At 36.6% G+C, this 22,111-nt stretch overlaps 1 protein-coding gene across 1 annotated transcript in view; it reads left to right on the top strand.

Moving 5' to 3' along the window:
* The first annotated feature begins 697 nt into the window (after positions 1-697).
* Positions 698-22,111, top strand: part of LOC149781502 (uncharacterized) — a 109,752-nt gene continuing 88,338 nt past the window's right edge. Inside the window, exons 1-2 of the mRNA XM_089934976.1 lie at positions 698-821; positions 8,837-8,863. Of these exons, the coding sequence (XP_089791102.1) occupies positions 710-821; positions 8,837-8,863 (139 nt within the window). The 5' untranslated portion in view covers positions 698-709. The remainder of the gene's footprint in view (positions 822-8,836; positions 8,864-22,111) is intronic.

Raw genomic sequence — 22,111 nt, 5'->3', positions numbered from 1 at the left:
CGAGTTTCGAACACTCGACCTATTGTTTGGCAGCCGGGACACACACATAAATGATAGTATTTACAAATAAGGATTAAAGTAAATTAATTTCCTACAATATCCTACATCCGATGATGTTAAGTTTAGTAGAAATGGCTTATCTCGCAGTTACGCCGAGGTGTGTCTTATTTTTGATCAGGTGATACAAGAAAAGGTGTCCTGGGATCTCTCCTTTGGCAATGACCGATAAAGGGGAAAAAAAAAAAAACTCTCCTGATGTTACTCGATAATTATACAATGCATAATTATACTGACCACTTTTTTATTTGACTTTATTTAACTGTATATAAGTATCGTGGATATCTGAGAGTGTTTTGGTACCGTCTTAGAGTTACTTGGGGTGTCTTGAGGTGACTACTGCTGCGTATTGCATAAGAACAATTAGACCATCAAGTAGGTCTCCGCTGAAATGTAAAGTGGAGACCTACTTGTTCGTGTAAAGAACAATTTGCAATATTGAAATTGCAAGTTTTTAAAATTCTTTTTTATTTTTCCTTTTAACTTTTTGTGATGATGTTTACGCGATAAGTGTACATTCTGACAACCGATTATTGTTAACAAACTACTATGCTGTTAAAAATGTATTCAATATACAAGACTTGGACCACAACGCTAAGTTTTCACGCGCTAGCGTCTCGTGCTTCGCGGAGTGTATAAGGAGAAATGTTAAATGCCGCTGGAAATAAATGATGGAAAATTCCCCAAAGTAATATTTAAAAGTAAAGTTCGCCGGATCAAGATGAAGTCTACTGGTTTAATATCATTAATTATTTTCTATTTTGGTAAGTATAATATGTTTTCATCTTCTTAAATGTCACGCGCTAGCCGTCTGTAAGTTATTTTTGTGATTTTAGCCTAGAACCTCGTCGTTCGTTTTTCCTGTTACGCGTTGTTGATTGCTTATTATGGGTTTAACGCCATTTTTCAGCATATGTTACATTTTACATGGCGGTCACCTACATACAGCTTTCTCAAATACCCACGTTAGCCTAGTCGAACCGAGACTCGAATCGAACCCCCACTGACAAAGATAAGATGTCTCTTATATGGCCTTAGACTACAGCCCCCATTTACATGTAGTCTCTACCTACACTACAAGTCACATGGATCATGTATGCGCATTTACTCATTTTGAATTAAGTATAAGTTGTTCTATCAAATTTAACACTAATTTTCATTAACCAAAGTCAATGCAGTCGTGATTATTGAATACACCTTAATTTCGTCAAAAAACTTCCAGACGAAAATTAGGTGGGTGCTACAAAACACCCAAATCCACACAAAATTGCATCTTCTACCATCGCCTCAACATATTAAAACGCGCCCCCCCCCATTTTTTTCTCTTTAAAACTTTATGTTCTTGTGTCGGGTTGATCAATAATAATTACAAATGCAATTTGCTAGTATTATATCTTTTGACTTTAATCTCCACTCAATAAATAAATGACAAATCACACCATTGCATCACTTCATTGCTCCATCGCCTGGCCAAATACTACATGATGGAGAGGTGGAGCGAATGGCCCTAACAGGATTCCATATAAATGACCTATAAAATATGTAAATGACCAAAAATAAATGTTGCAAATATTTTATTGTCATACAAAAGTGGTTTCTTTCTCTGTCTCTCTCGGTCTGTCTCACACACACACACACACACACACTCTCTCTCTGCTTGATTCGTTCTTAAATTGATTCTGTATTAAGATGGTGAAAAAGAATCTTTAAGTACATTACTTTCTCAAATTAGTCATTTATATAAAAAAATGATGTAAGTGACCTTACACCGAACCTGTCAACTTTCATGCCAGGAGGGGAAAAAACCTGATTTTGGAAGTTGCTCCATGCCCACCTCCCGATTTCATCTTCCGATTTTTGCAGAGAACGCCCGATTATTACATCATGTCTTCGAGTTTCATTTCTTCTAAACAAGAAAAGTCCTACATGTTCTGTTGTATTTATATCACCTGTGAATTATTGTTGAGACAAAATAATTACTAGAAAGAATTTGCTTCTTCACTAAATAGAATGTAAAGTTTAAACAGTATTCACGTAAATTATTTTAACCCAAAAAATAAACTAGAACAAAAAATAAACCACAACATATATAAAATCGTCCACAATTAATTTCAGTCGAAAGAGTGATCACTACAAATGCTGTAACTCCATATGCTAAAGCGCCATTCCCATGAAAGAAACTTACATGAGTGAACACCTGGCATTTTTATACTGTATGTACCAGTGTTAATTACATTGGTAAAATTAAAAGAAGGAATGAAAATATATACCATGCAGCAAATGTGTCATCAAAAAACTAATTTGAAATACGTTTTATAATAAACAATACTAAATGCTTTACGAGTTGATAATAAGGAAATAAGGTCGGATATACAAAGAGAGGAAAATAGTTGCCACATGTAAGATACCATGAGGCTGGCTATTTTGGTACCTTTAGCTCAATAAAATTGGGAATCCTTGATTTGCCAATCAATTGCTGGTGCTTGCGTAACACAAAATAGTGCAGAACATAGTTTCTTTGAATTTCGATGGAGGGCCAGTCGTTTTCACAACATATTTGCAATGATAAGGATTAACTTTTAATTAGTCGCGCTAGCTTTCTTGCTTGTTTATTTAAGACTTATCTTTAGCTATTGTGCAGTTTGACCACAGCTGACAGGAATATGAAAATAGGGCATGTCCTGGGGGGAAATATGGTGTGTCACAGGGAGAAATGGTGAGTCATTTTGTGAATTTCATGTATATTGGACCAGGAAGATCGATCAATATTTAGTGAAAACAAGGCTTTAAAAATGCCACGAGAAACCTCCCGATTTTATGTCCCCATCTCTTTTTTTTTTATTCAGTCTCCATACATGGCTTTTGAAAAGTTCATAGGTATGCCTTACACCCCATTCGTGCTAATATTATGGAATTAAAGGCAATTACACATCAAGGTAGCAGTATAGTTGCCGGTCAGAATTCCCTCTTACCACAAGCCAGTTTCAGGATTTTAATGATTAACAGACCTGTATTGCTGTTGCACAATGAAAGACAAATTCCCCGACTATCAACATAGGAGACGCTGAAACATCAAGCTTTCCATTGTGTGGAAAGTTATGATGTTTGTTCAGCCAAAACACAAAACAAAAATTGATTGATGTTGATCTTAGTTGATCTATATGAGAATTTTAGCCTTTATTACCACTCTTCCTGAACATGTAAATTATGCTGGTTATGTGCCTTGTATAACTCATTCGGCCCCAGCACTGTTTTCAGTATCTCTGCTGCTATGTCTCAGAAGCACAGAGCTGTGTCTAGCTGCTTGTGCCCCATAGTTTTTACCTGTTTGAAAACATCGTGCACATGCATTCACTCTTACCTTAATTTCTCTTCTTATATCCAAATAAAATCCACAAAATTGTCACCATTTATTTCAAATGAATTTGTCAACACATTGATGTAATTTTTTCCCTGTTTGTTGAAGTCTTTCACAACTTGTTTATACAGTATTTACAAAATTATGTGCAACATTTATCCGCAAGAACTGCATCATCATCGCTGTCAGCATCCTCATCTTCGGACGATTCAATCTCAGAAACTTCTATGTCCAAATCTAAATCTCACAAAATATCCAACTGCTGAACATATCTTTCCTCAGCTTGCTCAATATTTTCAAGAACAAACCTGAGAAACTCCACATTTTTGCTCTCATCAAAAATCACTCTTCCGTCCACCATCATTTACGATTTTTCATGAACAGAACATGTATAGTTAAACTGCTCTCAAACTGTAGCCCTTGGCTTCTGAACAATTCCAATTTCCACAAATGAAAGTAAAATCATTTCTGATTGGTTTAATAGTTGTTTAGTTCTTGGAATAAACCATTTCTAACCAATCAGAGATGTATCTAACACATCGGCCATTGAATGCAGTAAACAATTCACGACTACAGGCGGGATCGGCCAATGAATGCAGAAACCGGATCACGCCTACAGACGGGATCGGGGCCGAATGAGATAATCAAATGTTTGAAAATATTACATAAGTTTGTAGGATCGCTTATATCATTAAAAATGAGTAACTCGTGAGTGCGTGATTCAAAGTAAATGAAACAGCTATTAACCCTTTACCTCAAAGAGCATAGTTACAAAGTGCAGCATGCTGTAAATAGAACACCTGTTACCTATTTGACTCCATATGCATAGGCCTGCCTGTTAACTGTTAAGCAGTGTAGTGTATGTTATGTTTAACAGCAATTTTAACCATTTTTCATTTTTGGTAAGCATCTATTATGTGTGGAAAAATTTAAGAGTAAAGCCCGATTGTTATAGCTGTGTAATTATTTTTCACAGAAGAATTTTTTATGTGCTTTAAAATCTTGAGAGAACTCGTTCACCGTCATGTCAGTGAGGCCGCGTGACCAACCGTAGCTGCCATTTCTCATACTCAAAATTTACAAGTTTTTCGTCTGCGTCTTCATCACTAAGTCATCTGAATTTGATAATTTATAAAAACTAATTGTTGCCTACATCAATATCAGAGCCTTTATCTAAGTTATTGAATCTTTCATAGTTGTGATTCTAATCGTGAAAACTTCATAAGTACTGAATGAAATCCGTGACCGCAATTTTGGAGAGTGGAGATTGCGACCCAGTTACTTTAAATAGCAGATATAGACCAGAGCATAAATAGTGACCACGTGATCTGACATAATTGTCATTCGCAGAAATGAATATAGTATCTAATAGAGGGTTTTCCCCGAAGGTGGCACTACAGAAACTGGCTTAAAATGGCTGATGTTTACAGCAGGTGTCAAAAGGCGCTTCCATGCGAACGGATTAGAGGTGTCAAAAGGCACTTCCATGCGAATGGAGTAGAGGCGTCCAAAGACGCTTGCATGAGGTAAAGGGTTAAGGACTAGCCAAAATGTTATCTGGAAGAATGTAATTTGGTCGAAACAATGAATAAAGCAAAATCTGCATCTAATATGTTTGGAAATAAATAAGGATTTAAGTGATGCTCTGCATGCTTTGCACGTTGTAAGTACTGTACATTATAGTTCAGCCTGGTCTCCTGTGTAAACTCAACTGGCCTGCGAATTATGAAGTCTGTATTTTTTACCTTTATTTAATTTTGTGTTAGAGAAATCAGAAAATATGCACTTGCGAAATAATAACAAATTCAATCATAGTACTTTATAACAGTTTAATAAATGTCGGGTTACCGAATGTTATTTTTTAAATATGTTTCATGTCCCAGGATTTACTGCCATTACAGTAGTCACCAAAAATATCTAAAAGCTGTCAAGTTTAAACATTGGCCCACGGATAAGCCGACCCCCTTACTTCCAGGCCTTTAATTTTTCCTAAATTATTCAGCTTATATGCAAGTATATACGGTAGTTAACGATAATACTTAAAGGTCCTTTTGTCCATTTGTTAATAAACACCAGTAGATATTTTAATGAGAATAAGAGAGCTTATGCACATGGGTACCCACAAGATTTTTTGTAGGGGATCAATCAGTCACGGCTGGGAGAGTTAGTATAGTAAGTGGTCTGAAACTAAGCGTTTTGAACTGAATCTGGTGACATATTTTCAGCTTCGTTTTGCATTGTTAAACTTGTTGGAAAATATATATATATATATATATATATATATATATATATATATATATATATATAGAGTATGATTTTTGACCTATGCTGAAGGTGCCCATGCATCAATCTTTATATTTTTTTCATGATGAAGTAATTATTGATTTTTGTAAAAATAAAATGGCAATATGGTATTTTCGATACTTTTTGCTAACGCACATCTTCTTAGTAGAAATTTTATGTCTGATAATTGATTTTTTTGAAAATACAAAGTAATATGTACTAAAAATTATACATTTAAATAATTATTATTTCTTTAACTGGATTGTGTATAACAAATTAAAGAGTACAAAAAAATACATGAAATTTGGTATACTCTATTATTCAACAGGTCAGCAAAAAGATTTGGTGTTATTTGCACGCGTTGTTAATTTATGTTTATTGCAAACTGAGTGTGAGATGCACTTGGGACTGCTTAGTGTTTATAGGGATTATTTTACTTAGAGAACACATTTTTGTGGTCTGAACTTGACTGAACAACACAGGATGCCACGACAAAGATGACTGTCATCGACTGTAAATGGCCCAAGTCGCTTATATCAATGAAAAATTAAAACAATATTTTATAAAATATGTCTGTATCAAGCACAAAGAATATGGATAATCTAGCTCTGAAAAACAAAGATTTATATCCAGCTGCATCTGAGGCAGCTACCAGGTTAGATGTTGCCCCTATTTCTACTGCAGACTGTGAGAGGGAGTTGGTAATGTATTATGATCCCAGTTGTTTATGTAATTGATTAAATTTTTGTTTTTCCATGTATGGGTGCTCATGTCATTCTGTTCTATATATCTGCTCAGATCTCTATTTATTCCATCTGCCCCTTATCACCCGCGGTGCATTGGTTTGGTGGGGCATTTCAATGGAACATTGAAACAGGCTCTGAAGAAGCTCTGTGAAGGTTGCCCCAGAGATTGGGATTGATACTTTCCCCGCAATACTTTTTGCGTATCAAGAAGTACCACAGGCTAGTCTTGAGTATTTTGCCATTCGAATTAGTCAATGGGAAGACAGTCAGGGGACCCATGATTGTAATAAAGCAGTTATGGACATATGAACAAGCATCTGAGGAAGTGTGAACAACATACCAATATGTTGTTGATCTCCACAACAAGCTGGAAGAGGTTTCTAAATTGGCTGAGAAGAATCTCCACAACACAAGGGGGCGTCAAGCCAAATATTACAATAAGAGGACAAAGGAATGTCACTTTGAGGTGGGTGACAAGGTGTTGTTGTTGCTGCCGTTAACTTAAAGTCTCTTGGAGGGGACCATTCATGGTAATGGAGAAAAAGGGTTGGCAGATCTACTGTATCTGGGTAGGAGACAAGGAGAAGCTGTACCACATAAATCTCCTGAAATGTTACCATGAAAGAGAGACACCCCCAGAGTTCATGGTTGCTATAGTTGTGTTTGAAGAATCTGACGAAAACAAAGGAGAGGCGGAAGTAATCCCTTATTGTCCTATGACAAGGCAAGAAACCTACATTGATGTTGTCCTTGACGTAACGTTAACGTCAGAGCAACGTAAAGAAGTTGAGTCGTTACTCCAAGACTTTTCAAGCATCTTAACCCTTTCCCTCATGCAAGTGCCTTTGGACGCCTCTACTTCATTCACCTGGAAGTCCCTTTTGATGTCTCTACTCCATTCGCATGGAAACGCCTTTTGACACCTACTGTAACATCAGCCATTTTAAGCAGATTTTCGTAGCACCATCTTCGGAGAAAATCCCATTTTAGATACCTCATGATTTCTGAAAGCTTTGACAAAATTAAAATCTCATGGGGCCAGAGTGGCTGAGTGGTCTAAAGTGCTCTCTGTTACGGATCACTGCCATCTCACCTCTAGCTTTGTGTGTTTGAGTCTCGTATTCAGCCAATGTGGGTACGTGAGAAAGCTTGCCAGTAGCTTCTCATGGGTCGGTGGTTCTTTCCGGGGTTTTCCCGGGTTCTTCCTCTACCATTAATATTGGCCGCCATGTATTGCCTATCATGTGCTAAAAAATGGCATTAAACCCTACAACAACAACAACAACAACAACAAAATTCCATACTTCTAGAAATGCCAGTGGTTGATCAGCCGGGGGAGTTTTTATTTTGCGCAGGAGGGCCTTTTTGAATCCCTCAAAATTGGAGATCTCTATGCTGGAAATTTGTACAAAAAAATACGTTGAAATAAAAATATGTACTATTTATATTATAACTTTTTTTAAATTATATTCACCTCTTTATTTCTTTTCATGTTTGAAGAGTAAATCAAGGTTGCTTGTTTATATTTAAGGATCTGTTACTGATTTTTATGTCAGTACATATTTTTTCTTACCTCTGTTTTTACTATTTATCATAGGTGCAACATTTATTTTTGAGTATTTGTTGTTAATCATAATTTCTTGTCTCTTCATGTGTTAAGGTTAATGTATGTATCAAATCATAACTTTGAATATTTACCAGGTATACTTTGATTTTTGGCAAGCCTATGGATTGGGTTGTTCAAATGGTATAACAAAACCGATTTGGATATTGAAACATTTAATACTTTCGATACACTTTGGCATTCAGTTGTCTTTATTAGTCATTATTAAATAGATTAAAGACATTTGCTGTGAAAGAGACTGTCATTTATTTGAGACTTCTCAGTAGACAGGAAAAGTTCTGAAATATGGCTCATGTTTTCTGTTAAAGTCCTATTTATGCTTCATTCACAGTATGCAGATTTTCATTGAAAGTTATATTCTGTTAAAATCGCATCAGGTGTAGCTCAAGTTGGCGCAGTTGATATTTTTGATTTAATTTAAATTTTATTTCCCTAGTGTATGTACTGGTAATGTGTTTTTTTAAAACCTTGATAGTGTTATGGGGGTATGTGTCTGATAATGGACCTTTTCAAAATGAGAAATATTTCAGAATAATGCAGAATTCCCACCTGTAGAATTTAATGTTTGAAAATGTTGTTCATAAGTTTCTTAATTGTTTACATAAACTGATTGGAATATCCAATTCCTACAAAAGTAATGTGCAACATAATCCCTGCTTGGGCCATGATCATAGAAAACTCATAAATCCATGTTTCAGATTGTACTGATTTTTTTTCTATACCCTCAGTATTTGTGAAACAATAAAATATGTTTGCTTTCTTTTTTAGGTGTTGCTGCAGTTGATTGCTATGGAGGTGAGTGATCAGATTTTATTTTTTATTTTTCAGAATTAGGGCATGTGTAATTTCAGGTTCAAAAGGATTTGCCTGTTAGTACTATTCCAGGTTCCTTGTGAGAATAGTTTGATGTTTAGAATGTGAAATTTACTAGCAGTAATAAATTACCTGTTAATGTTGATTTTTTTTTTTTTAAAATTACCAAATTATGTCAGATTATAGAAATAGTGATGTCATGTAAAAGAAAACGACCTCGAACATCTCAATTCCTATCGATATCGTACCATGTGTGGTATCGAGAACTGGGGGGTGGGGGTGATGATGTTTAGTGATTTTCAAAACTTCAGTGAGCAAGTTTAAATTAGATCTGAACAAAATCGTGTCATTAGCTTGGTTATAAATAATATGATGACATGTATAAACCAATAAAATATCCATATAACTTCTACTGAAATAATCACAAATGACCAAGAAAAAGATACTGTAATTTTAGTCATCCAGGCTTGGTATGCTTTTCCGCCTAATTTTGCTCTCACCAAATCATTTCCTTCATATTCTTCAAAATTGCTTATCTGCACTTCTACTTACTTAAAAAAATGATATTGAAAATATTCTCATCTGTCCATTCCACGGAGTCCACAGTTTTTGTTCGAGGATTTTCCTAACCATCTGCATGATCTTTGGTTTCTGAGGAAGCTTAACTGTTGAAATCTCGTGCGTATATTAACCAATCATATCACGTCTTCTTTCATAGTCATCCAGTCAGGATAATCGTTGTTAATATATTTCGGTTTTTACTGCAAATTGGCAACCAGTGACTAAGTCAATAGAATATGCAGTTTATAACAGTAATGGAAAAAAAAAAACAAACGTTAGGACAAAGTCGTTGAAAGCTTTTTAAAGCAAATACATTTTGTTGATGCTGGCCAGAAAATATTTTCCCATATATATATATATGAAGAAACTTGTTGCAAGCTAGTTTAAATTTACTTTCTGAAACATACAAGAAAGCTTGCGCAAGCTAGTTTTACTTTCTGAAGAAAACAAGCTTGCGCAAGCCAATTTTACTTTCTGAAGAAAACAAGTAAGCTTGCGCAAGCTAGTTTTACTTTATGAAGCAAACAAGAAAGCTTGTGCAAGCTAGTTTTAATTTCTGAAGCAAACAAGAAAGCTTGTGCAAGCTTACGGTTATAACCAGCTATCTTGCCTAAGCCTGCACTTGCTCGTACAAGCTTGCGCAAGCATCCATGTTAGCTTATAAACATCAAACTAGCTTATCGTAAGCTTACCGCAAGCTTGCCACAAGCTTTCAGCAAGGATGCATTTTGGTTTGAGTACACCACCTGGGTTGTGTATGCATAAATAGATTGTATGATTTAAGTACTTTGTGATCATTTTACAACCACTTTCATGCGATGTTTCTCTGTTGGTTTACATCTTCCCTACTTGGAGAAAATTTGAAGCCTACACCTCCAGTGTGTCACAGAGAAATAAGTTTACAGTTACAAGTGCATTCAGTTTTGATTGTTGGTTATTGTTTGTTCAAATCCAGGGTAAACCAATAACCACCAATCAAAACGAACTTGCATCTTATTCACTGCGAGACACACCATAAGTATTGGTCTCCAAACTTGGTTCCAGTATGTTGTGTATGGACAAGTCAAGGGTTGCACTTGGTGTCAATTTACTGTACTTATGAGAGGAGGAGGAGAGGCTCTACTTCTCACAACAAGGGGTCTGGAAACCATTACAGTTTGTCCCATCCAGTGTCCCATCTGAGGCATAAGCAAAGAGTGATCTCCATGGTTATAACCAGAAGACCAAGTTAGAGTTCCTGAAACTTGGTTTGATGCCATAAGCACTAAAGAAAAACGAATCCTTGGCCTGACCAAATGGAGGGAAAGTGTCGAAGTGATTCATGGTAGCTAGCGGTAACGTCACCCTCTTAGTAAGAGGGGTGGTTAATAGGGTTTGGCTGGCATATCTAGAAAATGACCTCCCTCGATATTATAGTCCAGCGGGAATGAAAGAAGAATGTAATTTCAACAGATAACAGTGAGAATACTGGGAAGAAATAAAGCAATACGAGCACCCTTTGACAAGATCATAACAAATTTAATCATAACAAATTAAAAACGACAATTCCAATTCAAGTTAGATTATATCAGTAGAATTTAAGTCATATTCCAATTTGGACTTGTTTCATCATCATAATGAGAGGTGAAAAGAGTGCAATATCCACAATTGATGTGCATCACCTTCCTTCCCCTTGACCACATATCAATGTCTCCTAGTTCATCCTACCCTTCATGGACATCCTGGTCCTTTTTTCGGACCTCGTCCTTCTTTTCCTCGGACTTCTGTCTCCAGACTGTCTCATCCTTCTCTCAGAAAGCTGTGCCTCTAAGGACAAAATTATCCCATAATTCTGTATACTCCACTCTTTAGAGGCATGTAAAATTCACTTACGTTATTCAGAGCATGTTGCTATCCACACACTGCATAAATTCTGACTTGGTACGCTAGGACATTGACTTCGCTTTCCAGCAGCAGGTCTTGAATTACTGCGCGAACGTCCATCGACTGCTAACGTATTATTTTACATATGGTACTACATGTTCGATTACTGTTGCATGAAATTCACAAATTGTAACTCACAGCAATCCTTAAACCTTTACCTCATAGAGCATAGTGACAAAGTGCAGCACGCTATAAATAGAACACCTGTTACCTAGCCGACCGCATACGCATATTCCTGCCTGTGAATTGTTAAGCAATGTAGTGACGTTAATTTAACAGCAATTTTAACCATTTTACGTTTTTGGTACACATCTATTATATGTGGAAAAAATTTAAGAGTAAAGTCCGATTGTTATAGCTGTGTAATTATTTTTCACAGAAGAATATTTTATTTGCTTTAAAATCGAGAGAGAACTCGTTCGCTGTCATGTCAATGATGCCGCGTGACCAACCATAGCTGCCATTTCCCATACTCGAAATTTACGTTTTTCGTCTGCGTCTACATCACTGAGTCATCTGAATTTGATAATCAATAAAAACTAATTGCTGCCTACATAAATATCAGAGCCTTTACCTAAATTAATTATTCTTTCGTGGTTGTGATTCTAATTGTGAAAACTTCGTAAGTACTGAATGAAATCCAGCCTGTGAACTGTTAAGCAGTGTAGTGTATGTTAAGTTTAACAGCAATTTTAACCATTTTACATTTTTGGTACAAATATTATATGTGGAAAAATTTAAGAGTATTAAGTCTGATTTAACGTTATAGCTGTGTAATTATTTTTCATGGAAGAATTTTTTATGTGCTTCAGAATCGAGAGAGAACTCGTTCACCGTCATGTCAGTGAGACCGCGTGACCAACCATAGCTGCCATTTCTGATACTCGAAATTTACAAGGTTTTCATGTGCGTCTACATCACTAAGTCATCTGAATTTGATAATTTATAAAAACTAATTGCTGCCTACATCAATATCAGAGACTTTACCTAATTTATTGAATCTTTCGTGGTTGTTATTCTAATCGTGAAAACTTCGTACGTACTGAATGAAATCTGCGGCTGCCATTTTGGAGAGTGGAGATTATGACCCAGTTACTTTAAATAGCAGATATCGACCAGTGCATGAATAGCGACCACATGATCTGATGTAATTGTCATTCGCAGAAATGAATGTAGTATCTAATGGGGGGTTTGGCGCTACAAAACTTTCTCAAAATGGCTGATGTTTACAGCAGGTGTCAAAAGGCACTTCCATGCGAATCTTGTAGAGGCGTCAAAAGGCGCTTCCATGCAAATGGAGTAGAGGCGTCAAAAGACGCTTGCATGAGGTAAAGGGTTAACCTACAAGATTATTCAAACATTACAAAATCAGATATAATTAGGTATTTATCGTTAACTCGTGATAGTCTGTATTGTCATAACAAAGGAAGTGATTTCATATAACCCTGTGAAATCCTGCACATATGAACATTTGGATCTCATGCAATAAATTCTACCAGTGAAATAATAACTGTAAAATTAAAGATAAATTGCATAACAATTCTAGCATCAACACTTTCCAGGAAATTGAATGAAAATAAATTGCATAATAACTCTAGCATCAACATTTTCCATGAATTTGAATAAAATAAATTGCATAACACCTCTAGCATCAACGCATTTCCATGAATTGAATAAATGATACATAATATGGAAACCTAGTCATAGCAAACTCATTTGCATAAGACAAACAATCAAATAACAGAATATTACGTGAAACTAAAATTTTGTACCTTGTTGCTGTTCTCTTTCAGAACTATTGTGTCCGAGCACTAAACATGTCTTTCTTTTTACACGACGACCACCTGGTCCCTTTCTTGTTTCATGACAAAAGCACTAATCTCTTTGTGCTTTCCACAGAGTGGAGACTAAGTTTCCTCTTCTAGGAAATTTTCAGACTAAATAATTTCGACTAAAGTTGTCACTTTAAAGTCTGATTGCTTTAGGGTGTACACCCTAATTGATTCTGCCCAATTGTAGGCAGCGGTCCCTAACTTTTCCCAGAGAAAAAATTCTTTCATCATGTTTAGACAGCTCAGAATCTGTGAATGACAGTATGTAACAATTTCCCTTTGAAAAAATGATAAGTGAACATATATTCCTACCAAACGGTTAGGATTGGTAGCTCTAAAGTTTACTTTCTAAGGACCTTGTTAAGATAGCCCGGTCAATTTCACAGAGTTGGAATGCTGCCCCTTTGAAGTTTACACTGACATTGGGGAAGACGGGTCAAAGTGACCCATCACAAAGATTTTTCTGGCTTAAATACGATAAAATTTTAATGCTCAATGCACTCAACTTTAAAGTTTTCTGCAATTCAAAATTTGACACTTCACATAGGCCCCTCTTTAAGAGTAAAATCAGGGATTTTGCTCTCCAGATTTTGAAGCTGTATTTCCAGTTACTGTTTACATGTCCTGAAGTAACCCCTTCACCTCAGAATCAATTAGTCTACTCAGACAATCCGCACCTACATTGGCGTTGTTCTTAATATAATGCAATTGAACTTAATATTGTTGGAGAAATGATGACCATTTCATTAAACATCCATTTGTCAATTTATATTGGGCCAAATAAAAGTTGTTGGTCAGTTTCCAGAATAAACTTTTGCCCATACAGATAGCATTGGAATTTAGAGATCCCAAAGATAATCACTAGGCATTTCCTTTTGGTAACAGAGTTATTATGCTCTGCTGGCAACAACTTCCTGCTACCATAAGCAACCGGAAATAAGTTTCCGTCCTGTTCCTGCAGTAAAACTGGACCAAGACCTCTGTCACAAGCGTCGGTACGTAAGACAAAGTCCTTTGTCACGTCCGGTAGTCTCACTACGGCATCTGACGCCAACCTATCCTTCAACGTCTGAAATGCTGTCTCATGAGCATCTGTCCAAATAAACTTCATCAAAGCCGCCTTCCATGTCATCGTTGTTGTTGAGTTTAATTATAGTGGCATGCGCACAATTGTGCATGTGCCACTTTTTTCTGACTGCACCACAGCCTGCTAGTTGTTCCTGGGGAAAGAGAATGATGCCACCTCCCCCAGGCTTTTATGGATTCAAGGAACACTGATAGTTTGGCCTCAATTTGTGGGTCCATAAAGGTCCCTTACAGTTGAATGGTTGGCTGTCATTAGTGGGAAGGAGAGCTCGGGAACGGTCCTGCTTGCTTTACATCGCTGGTTTCTTGTTGCATTTGCCTGGTGTCTCTTGCAATTTTTTTATTTTCTTCTTCAGAATGTTCTAAAAGGGGGGGGGGAAGGTTCTATGCTGTTTATAGAGGTTCTTATTAGAAATCATGTATGGGGAGAGATTTTCAAGGTTATTATGGTATTACTAGTCGAGGTGTTTAGGGTGTGCTTCCTACGTTAAGTTATTTGTAAGTTTTTAGATATTGCTTCTTTAAGTTATTTATTAATTAATGTTTTTAGAGATTGAATGTTATTTATACTTTATTTAGCAAGAGACCAGCGTCCTAGCCGATTACACGGTTCGTTAAGGACATCTAGGACTGGAATCCTAGCTGATTACTCAGTTCGTTAAGGACATCTAGGACATCTGATTTTGCGGTTTCCTTAGTTTTTTATAGGTGCTTCGTAAGTGAATTATTTATTAATTCATTTGTTAATTACTCTTATATAATTGAATGATATGGGTTTTTGTGTGGTCACCCAGGCTTCTAAATTTATTTAGCTAGTTACTGGGTCTTTTGGTTTTGTGGGGATAGTAATTATATTTTGTTCCTGCTGAGTCTATGAATTGATTTATATTTTTATATGCTGATTGTTTATTTTTATTAGAGTCCATAAGTAACTCTGGGTATGTGTGTGGTGATCCAGTCTCTTTTTGGTTTTTGATAAATATTTTCCGAGCAATTGATATTTTGGGCATATATTGAATACTTGGTGTAGATCTTCGTTGGTTTGGCAGTTAAAGCAGTTAATGGTTGCTGGTTTGGGTCCTATAAACCTTCCAAAACTGCTTGCTAGTTTAGTTTCTTCAGTTATTATCCTGTTTATTGTTTTCTGTTCTGAATAGGTACCCTTAGGTAGCTGTATGTTCCTATTTACGGTTTTTTGGGTTTCATGGTGCTTTTTACCTTTTGTGGAGGAGTTCCAAAAATCTTGCCATGTTTGGTCTATATATGTTTGTGCAAAGCTTAGTGCTTCTGTAGAGCTATAGTTAAGCTTGATAGAGTTTTGATCTCCTAGTTTGGTTTTTGCAACTTTGCTGTTTCATTGCCAGAGATTCCAATGTGCGACAGTGTCCACATGAGCTCGACTAATTGATGTGCTGTGGTGATATCGTCGATTAATTGGCATTCTCTGTCGAGGAATTGTTCCCTAGAGTGTGTATTGCGATTTTGGATCGATTTGATAACGCTTAGGGAATCGCTTATAATGACTGCTTTAGGTATTTGGTTGTCTTTGATCCATTGTAGTGATTAAAGTATAGCCCAGAATTCAGTGGTGTTAATGGAGCAATAGTCAGGTAATCTGGATCCCATTTGTATATTGAATTCAGGGATGACTATTGCTGCTGCTGTTCTAGGTGGGGAACTTGTTTGTTTTTGATCCATTGGTATATATCTGAACATAGTCTGGGTATTTTTGGTTGATTTCGTTTACCAGTACAGGTTTTAGTAAGTTTTCTTGTCCTTCTTTATTGCCTAATTTGGTAGCTTCACTGTTAATCCTTGGTGGTTTTTGTAACCATGGTGATTTGTTCTGGTCTGTATTGTTTGTTACCTGCTTTTTTTAGTAGAGGTATCTTTTCTCTTAGTTCAAGGATTACTTTGCCACTTGGTGTGGTGGGTATGATTTTGGGTTTGAAGACAACTTTACACTAATATTTATAGCTATTTTGGTGGGATGGTTGTCTGGGTGGGTATCTAATTGAATGGAGTATCGGAGGAGCAGTTCTTGCCTACATAGTTTTAAGGGTAGTTCTCCTGTTAGTGTTTGTAGTTCTTCTAATGATGTTGAGGGGAGTGTTCCTGTGCATAATAGTAAGGCTTTTCTCTGGATAGTGTTTTTGTAGTACAGGTTGCTTAGCCAAGTTATATGCTTGGCAACCGTAATCCAGTTTTGATCCAATTAGAGTTTTATATATCGTGAGGAGGGTTTCCTGGTTGGATCCCCAGTCAGTCCCTGTGATGTTCCTGAGTAAATTGAGATCTTTGTTACAATTCTGGGTGAGTTGTTCAGTGTGCTGTTTTCATCTGAGGGGATTGTCAAAGAACATTCCTAGGAATTTTGCTACTGTTACATATTTGATTAATTGATTTTGTATATAGAAGTTTGGATAGACTAGGTTGTTATTTCGTTTGGGGGTGAATATGATTGCCACAGTTTTTTCATGAGATGTTTTGAAACCCCATTTGTCCGCCCATCTCCTTATGTTGTCTTGGCTCTGTTGGATTTCTTTAACTACTGTGTTATTGGCAGGATTTACATTCCTCCATATGCCACTATTCATCTGCAAATTGTGATAAGTTTATTTTTGCGGAGGCTGCATTGAGGTCAAGGTTGTTTACCATTAGGTTAAATAGTAAGGGACTTGTTACACTGCCTTGCAGTGTTCCATTTTCAAGTGAAAATTCTTCCAAATGGGTGTTGCCTATTCTTGTAATTTTCTGGCCTGTGAGGAAATTGCCAATCCAGCTGAACAAGCGTCCAGTTATTCCAGTCCATTGGTCCATATTAGGTCGAATGCTTTTTCTAGGTCTAGAAAAACTGCTATGAGGTTGCGATCAGTTTTCCTATAAAAGAGAGTTTGATGTCTGTTTCAGTGGTGGACCATTTGTTCCGAAAGCGACATTGATTTATGGAGAGTAGGTTATTGGTTTCTAGGTTGTGTTTTAACCTATTTGCGATTATTGTCTCCATTATTTTGCAAATATTGTTTGTAAGGGAGATGGGTCGGTACGAATTTATGTTGTTGGGATCTTTACCTAGCTTGGGGATTGGTATTACTATGGCCTGTTTCCATTTGGTGGGTAGTTGGCCTTTATTCCATATCCTATTAAAGCTCTTGATTATGGCTATTGTTATATTGATAGGTAGTTTTTTGTAGATCATGTAACCTAACTGATCCTTACCAGGGGATGTTTCGTTTTTGGATCATAGGGCTATCTCCCATTCATGTACTGTGATGTCGCTATTTAGGTGAGATTCTTTTGTTCCTTGATCTTGAAACATTTGAGGTTGGGTTCCCTCCGTTAGTTTTTTGTGTTCATTGAAGTTTCTGGTGTGATTATTGTTGCTACTCATGTTCAAAAAATGCTTCACTAAGAGGTCTGCCTTATCTTTATTTGTTATGGCATTTTTAATTTTTGGGGCTGAGGTAGTTGCTTTCCCTTTTATGGCTTTTATCTTGTCCCATATTTGTTTTGAGTTTGATTTTAGACTCAGTTTAGAGCAGAAGGTTTGCCATAGATTAATTTTAGCAGTTTTTATAGTTTGTTTTAGTGCTTTATCTTTATATTGCTGGAAGTAGATAGAATTTTTGGTGCGTTTATATTTGTTTAAGGCCCTTTTTTGTCATTATGTGCTATAGTGCACTGTTTAGTCCACCATGGTACAGGGTTTTTATTTTGGATTATTATTGTCTTTGGGATGCATCGGTTAGCTGCTTCTATAATTGTGTCTGTTATGTTATCATAATACATGTCAATACTTGGGCTTTCTAAGTTATCTGGATTTACTCTAGCTAGTAATAATTGGAATTGGTCCCAGTCTGCCTGTTCGTACCTCCATTTAGGTGGGGTTTCATTTGGAATGTGTCGAGTTTTTGTTTGAATATCGATTGTGATGGGGAAATGGTCACTTCCTAACGTATCTTCTTGATCCACCCACCAATTTGTGATTTGAGCCAATTTTGGGGTAGTGATGGTTAAGTCTATGGCTGAGAGAGTGCCATCCTCAGGGTTTAACTCTTTACCTTCTGCAAGTACTTGCTGCACTGGCTACTAAGCCTGATAAGCAGCCTGCCTTCTAGCAACTATTTGTAGGCTGAAACCCAGAGCATCATAATAGCTGCCTGAGAGAGAACTTCTCGAGTTATTTACATTTTCTGTATCAATTTTGTCCCATGCAAACTATGTAATTTAATGAAAAATAAAATTTTAAACACCAATGCTTTGTGCCACTCATTTCCACCAACAGGTACATATAATCCACAGGAATCAATATTTATATTCACATATTTATAATAAAAAGCTATATCTTAATATATCTGTGTTTAAAATGTATATTAGATTACTTTTCTCACCACTGTTTTGCACACCAATGTGTCCACTATTTTATTGCAGATTTGGTAATTTTTTATGATACTGCCTGAAGCACGTAAAAAGAATACTATCTCCCTTGCATTTTCTTGTAAAATAAATGCTGGCCCTGAAACTGCTGTAAAGTCATTCACATTTACCAGTCTCACGTGTTCCGACCAGATTTGATTGTCTCGCGTTTCAGATAAATCTGAAATGTCAGGTGTTGAAACAGGACTTATACTAATGTCCAATCCTTCATCTCGAATCTGGTTAAAATCAATATCATCACTTTCAAATCCTTCAAAACTTTCATCAGAATCATCATCGGAATACATGAATGTTGACATTTTGTTTTACTGTCACCACTGACCTCGTTTTCAATAGAATTTCCTGCTTATATGCTGTAAAACTACTAATAGAATACGTTCATTTTATGGAAGGACTATTTTCATTGGCTAAATACTATAAAAGAGAACGGATGTTTGTAATTTCATCCAATACAAGGCTTTAATATGAAATGTGTATATGCGTATCTGGTGTTTCCCAACCCTTGGCCGGAAACGCATGTATGAGCCAGCCGGGACAAAGAGAGTATTATTAGCAGCTTGTATATGTGTCTCTGGGGTTACAAGGCTATTTTTATGGTCACATATATGCGTTAGCGGAAGGTAAAGAGGTAATCTAGTGTTTGACCCGTCATTTAAGATGACCAGATTGTTCTCAGTTATCCATTTTTCAACCATTTTTCCTCTTTGATCTTTCTTTTTACCTCCCCATAATTCACTGTGTGCGTTGAAGTTGCCACAGATAATTGGATTGTTGTTGTTGTTGTTAGTGATTGCCTTTAGTGAGATTAGGATGGTAGGGCAGAAGGTACCCCCTGGGTCGTATACATTTATTATTTGAATGTTTGTGGTTCCTATATTTATTATTACTGACATTATTTCGATGCTATTATTGATGTTTAGGTTAGGGGTACTTCTATTATTTCATAGTAGATTAGTGTATCCATAAAAAAAATTGCTAATCCACCCCCTTTCTGCCCGATGGGTATGTTTTTAAAGATTCCCTGGGTATAGCCTTGTAGTTTGGGCAGGCATTTGTGTTCTTGTGTTATGTGGGTTTCCTGTAGGCAGATTACATCTGGTTTTATGGCTGTATTATTCAGTTTGTTCTGCAGTTCTGATAGGTTTTTAAAGATTTTTCTGCAGTTTCATTGCCAGATGGTGATTTTATTATTTTTTGTACTATTCATTTTTGACGTTGTCTTCATCTGTTAGCCTTGTGGTCCAATCAGCTACTATGGTAAAAATGGTTTTGAGGGTTCTCATTATGCTACTGAGATCTTGCATTAGGGTTCCTCTTGTTAGGTTCATTGCTTTCTGTATTCTGTGTTGGGGTGTGCGTTAGGTTTGGGGTGACAGTTTTGTTTGTATCTGGAGTGTTATCAGGGTGGTCTTGGTTTGTTACAATGTGGGTTGTAGTTTTTGGTTCTTTTGTTTCCTGATTCGAGGGCATGTTTTGTGGTGCAGTGTTTTCGCTTATGATTCTGCGTGGAGAGTTTTGGTGCTCATTGATTGTTTCAGCGGTAGATTTTGGTGTGTTGGGGTTTTTACAGATAAAGTTTTTGGCAGAATGGTAGGTGAGGTGTTTTTCGTTCATTAACTCATTCGGCCCCGATCCTGTCTGTAGGCGTGATCCGGTTTCTGCATTCATTGGACAATCCCGCCTGTAGTCATGAATTGTTTACTGCATTCAGTGGCCGATCCCGTCTCCAGGCGTGATGAATGTGTGTTAGATACAACGTCTCTGATTGGTTAGAAATGGTTTATTCCAAGAACTAAACAACTATTAAACCAATCAGAAATGATTTTTCTTTCATTTGTGGAAATTTGAATTGTTCTGAAGCAAAAGGCTAAAGTTTGAGAGTGGTTTAACTACACATGTTCTGTTCATGAAAAATTGTAAATGATGGCAGACGGAAGAGTGATTTTTGATGAGAGCAAAAATGTGGAGTTTCTCGGGTTTGATCTCGAAAATATTGAGCAAGCTGAGGAAAGATATGTTCAGCAGTTGAATATTTTGTGAGATTTAGATTTGGACATAGAAGTTTCTGAGATTTTATCGTCCGAAGATGATGATGCTGACAGCGATGATGACAGAGTTCTTGCGGATAAACGTTGCACATAAGTTTGCAAATACTGGATAAATAAGTTGTGAAAGACTTCGACAAATAGGGAAAAAATTACATCAATGTGTTGACAAATTCATTTGAAATAAATGGTGAAAATTTCGTGGAATTTGTTTGGATATAAGAAGAGAAATTAAGGTAAAAGTGAATGCATGTGCACGATGTTTTCAAACAGGTAAAAACTATGGGGCACAAGCAGCTAGACACAGCTTTGTGCTTCTGAGGCATATCAGCAGAGATACTGAAAACAGTGCTGGGGCCGAATGAGTTAAGTCCACTATTTGTTTCTCTTTTATTGCAAATATGCATTCTGCCGATCTAGGATAATGGTTTTCTTTACAGTTAGCACATTTTTGTTTAGTTGTGTGGCATTCTCCTTTGTGTTGACCTCTGCAGTACTTCTTGGTTTGAATCTACATCTGAGGGCATATTGTCCCCAGTGCAGGCATTTGGTGCAAAATCTTGGCCTATTTATGTAGTTTTCCAGCTTATGTGGTACACTCCTGACTGTCCTAGTTTTATTATTGATGGTATTAGCTCGGTAGCCTCTATAACTGCTTTGTTTGTTCCTTGTGCCTTGTGATTTTTAAGAAAATAGACTTTGGTAGTCTGTTTTCCATTTGCTGTGAGTTTATGAAGTAGGAGTTTATTGCTTATGTCCTTGTTGTATCCGTTTAGTGCTATTACTTTTTTAAAGATAGTGGTTTTAGTGGGTTCAGCCAGATTAGTTGTGGTTTCACTATGTTTGGAGTTCGAAGTGACTCGTGTTTTCCTGAGTGCTATGGTGTCTCTCTACTTTGATCTTTATTGGGCCTATAGTTTCAGTTTGGATGAATTTTTCCACCTGTTGAATTGTGCTGCATTGGACAATCAGGCAGTTTCGCCTTGTTCTTATCAGTTTGAATTGTCCAGTGTGACTTTTGGCCAGTGCTGTCATAATACTATTGGTACTTAGACTAGTAATTCTGTTGCACCTGCTGCTTATGTATATGGTGTGTTCGATGGAATGATAATTGTAAATTTTGTTTTGGGGGTTATGTTGTTGTTTTATTTCCTGTTCTGAGTTAACCTTACTTGTGGGTTTTTTGTGGCTGTTTTGGGGTTTTAGCGGGCCCTTGCCATTACCTAGGTATGTGTTTTGGGTTGTTTGGGGTCTTTGGGTTGAAATATTAGTGATGCTGCTGGGTAGTTTGGTAGTGTCTAATTCATTGGATTTGTTCCCATAGGTTGGTGGTTCCCTTGCTGTTA

This window comes from Sinohyriopsis cumingii, chromosome 15 (assembly GCF_028554795.1).
Source record: "Sinohyriopsis cumingii isolate HCF-2022 chromosome 15, ASM2855479v2, whole genome shotgun sequence".
NCBI lineage: Eukaryota > Metazoa > Mollusca > Bivalvia > Unionida > Unionidae > Sinohyriopsis > Sinohyriopsis cumingii.
Note: the sequence above shows the minus strand (reverse complement) of the source record. Positions and strands in the feature narration are given on the sequence as shown.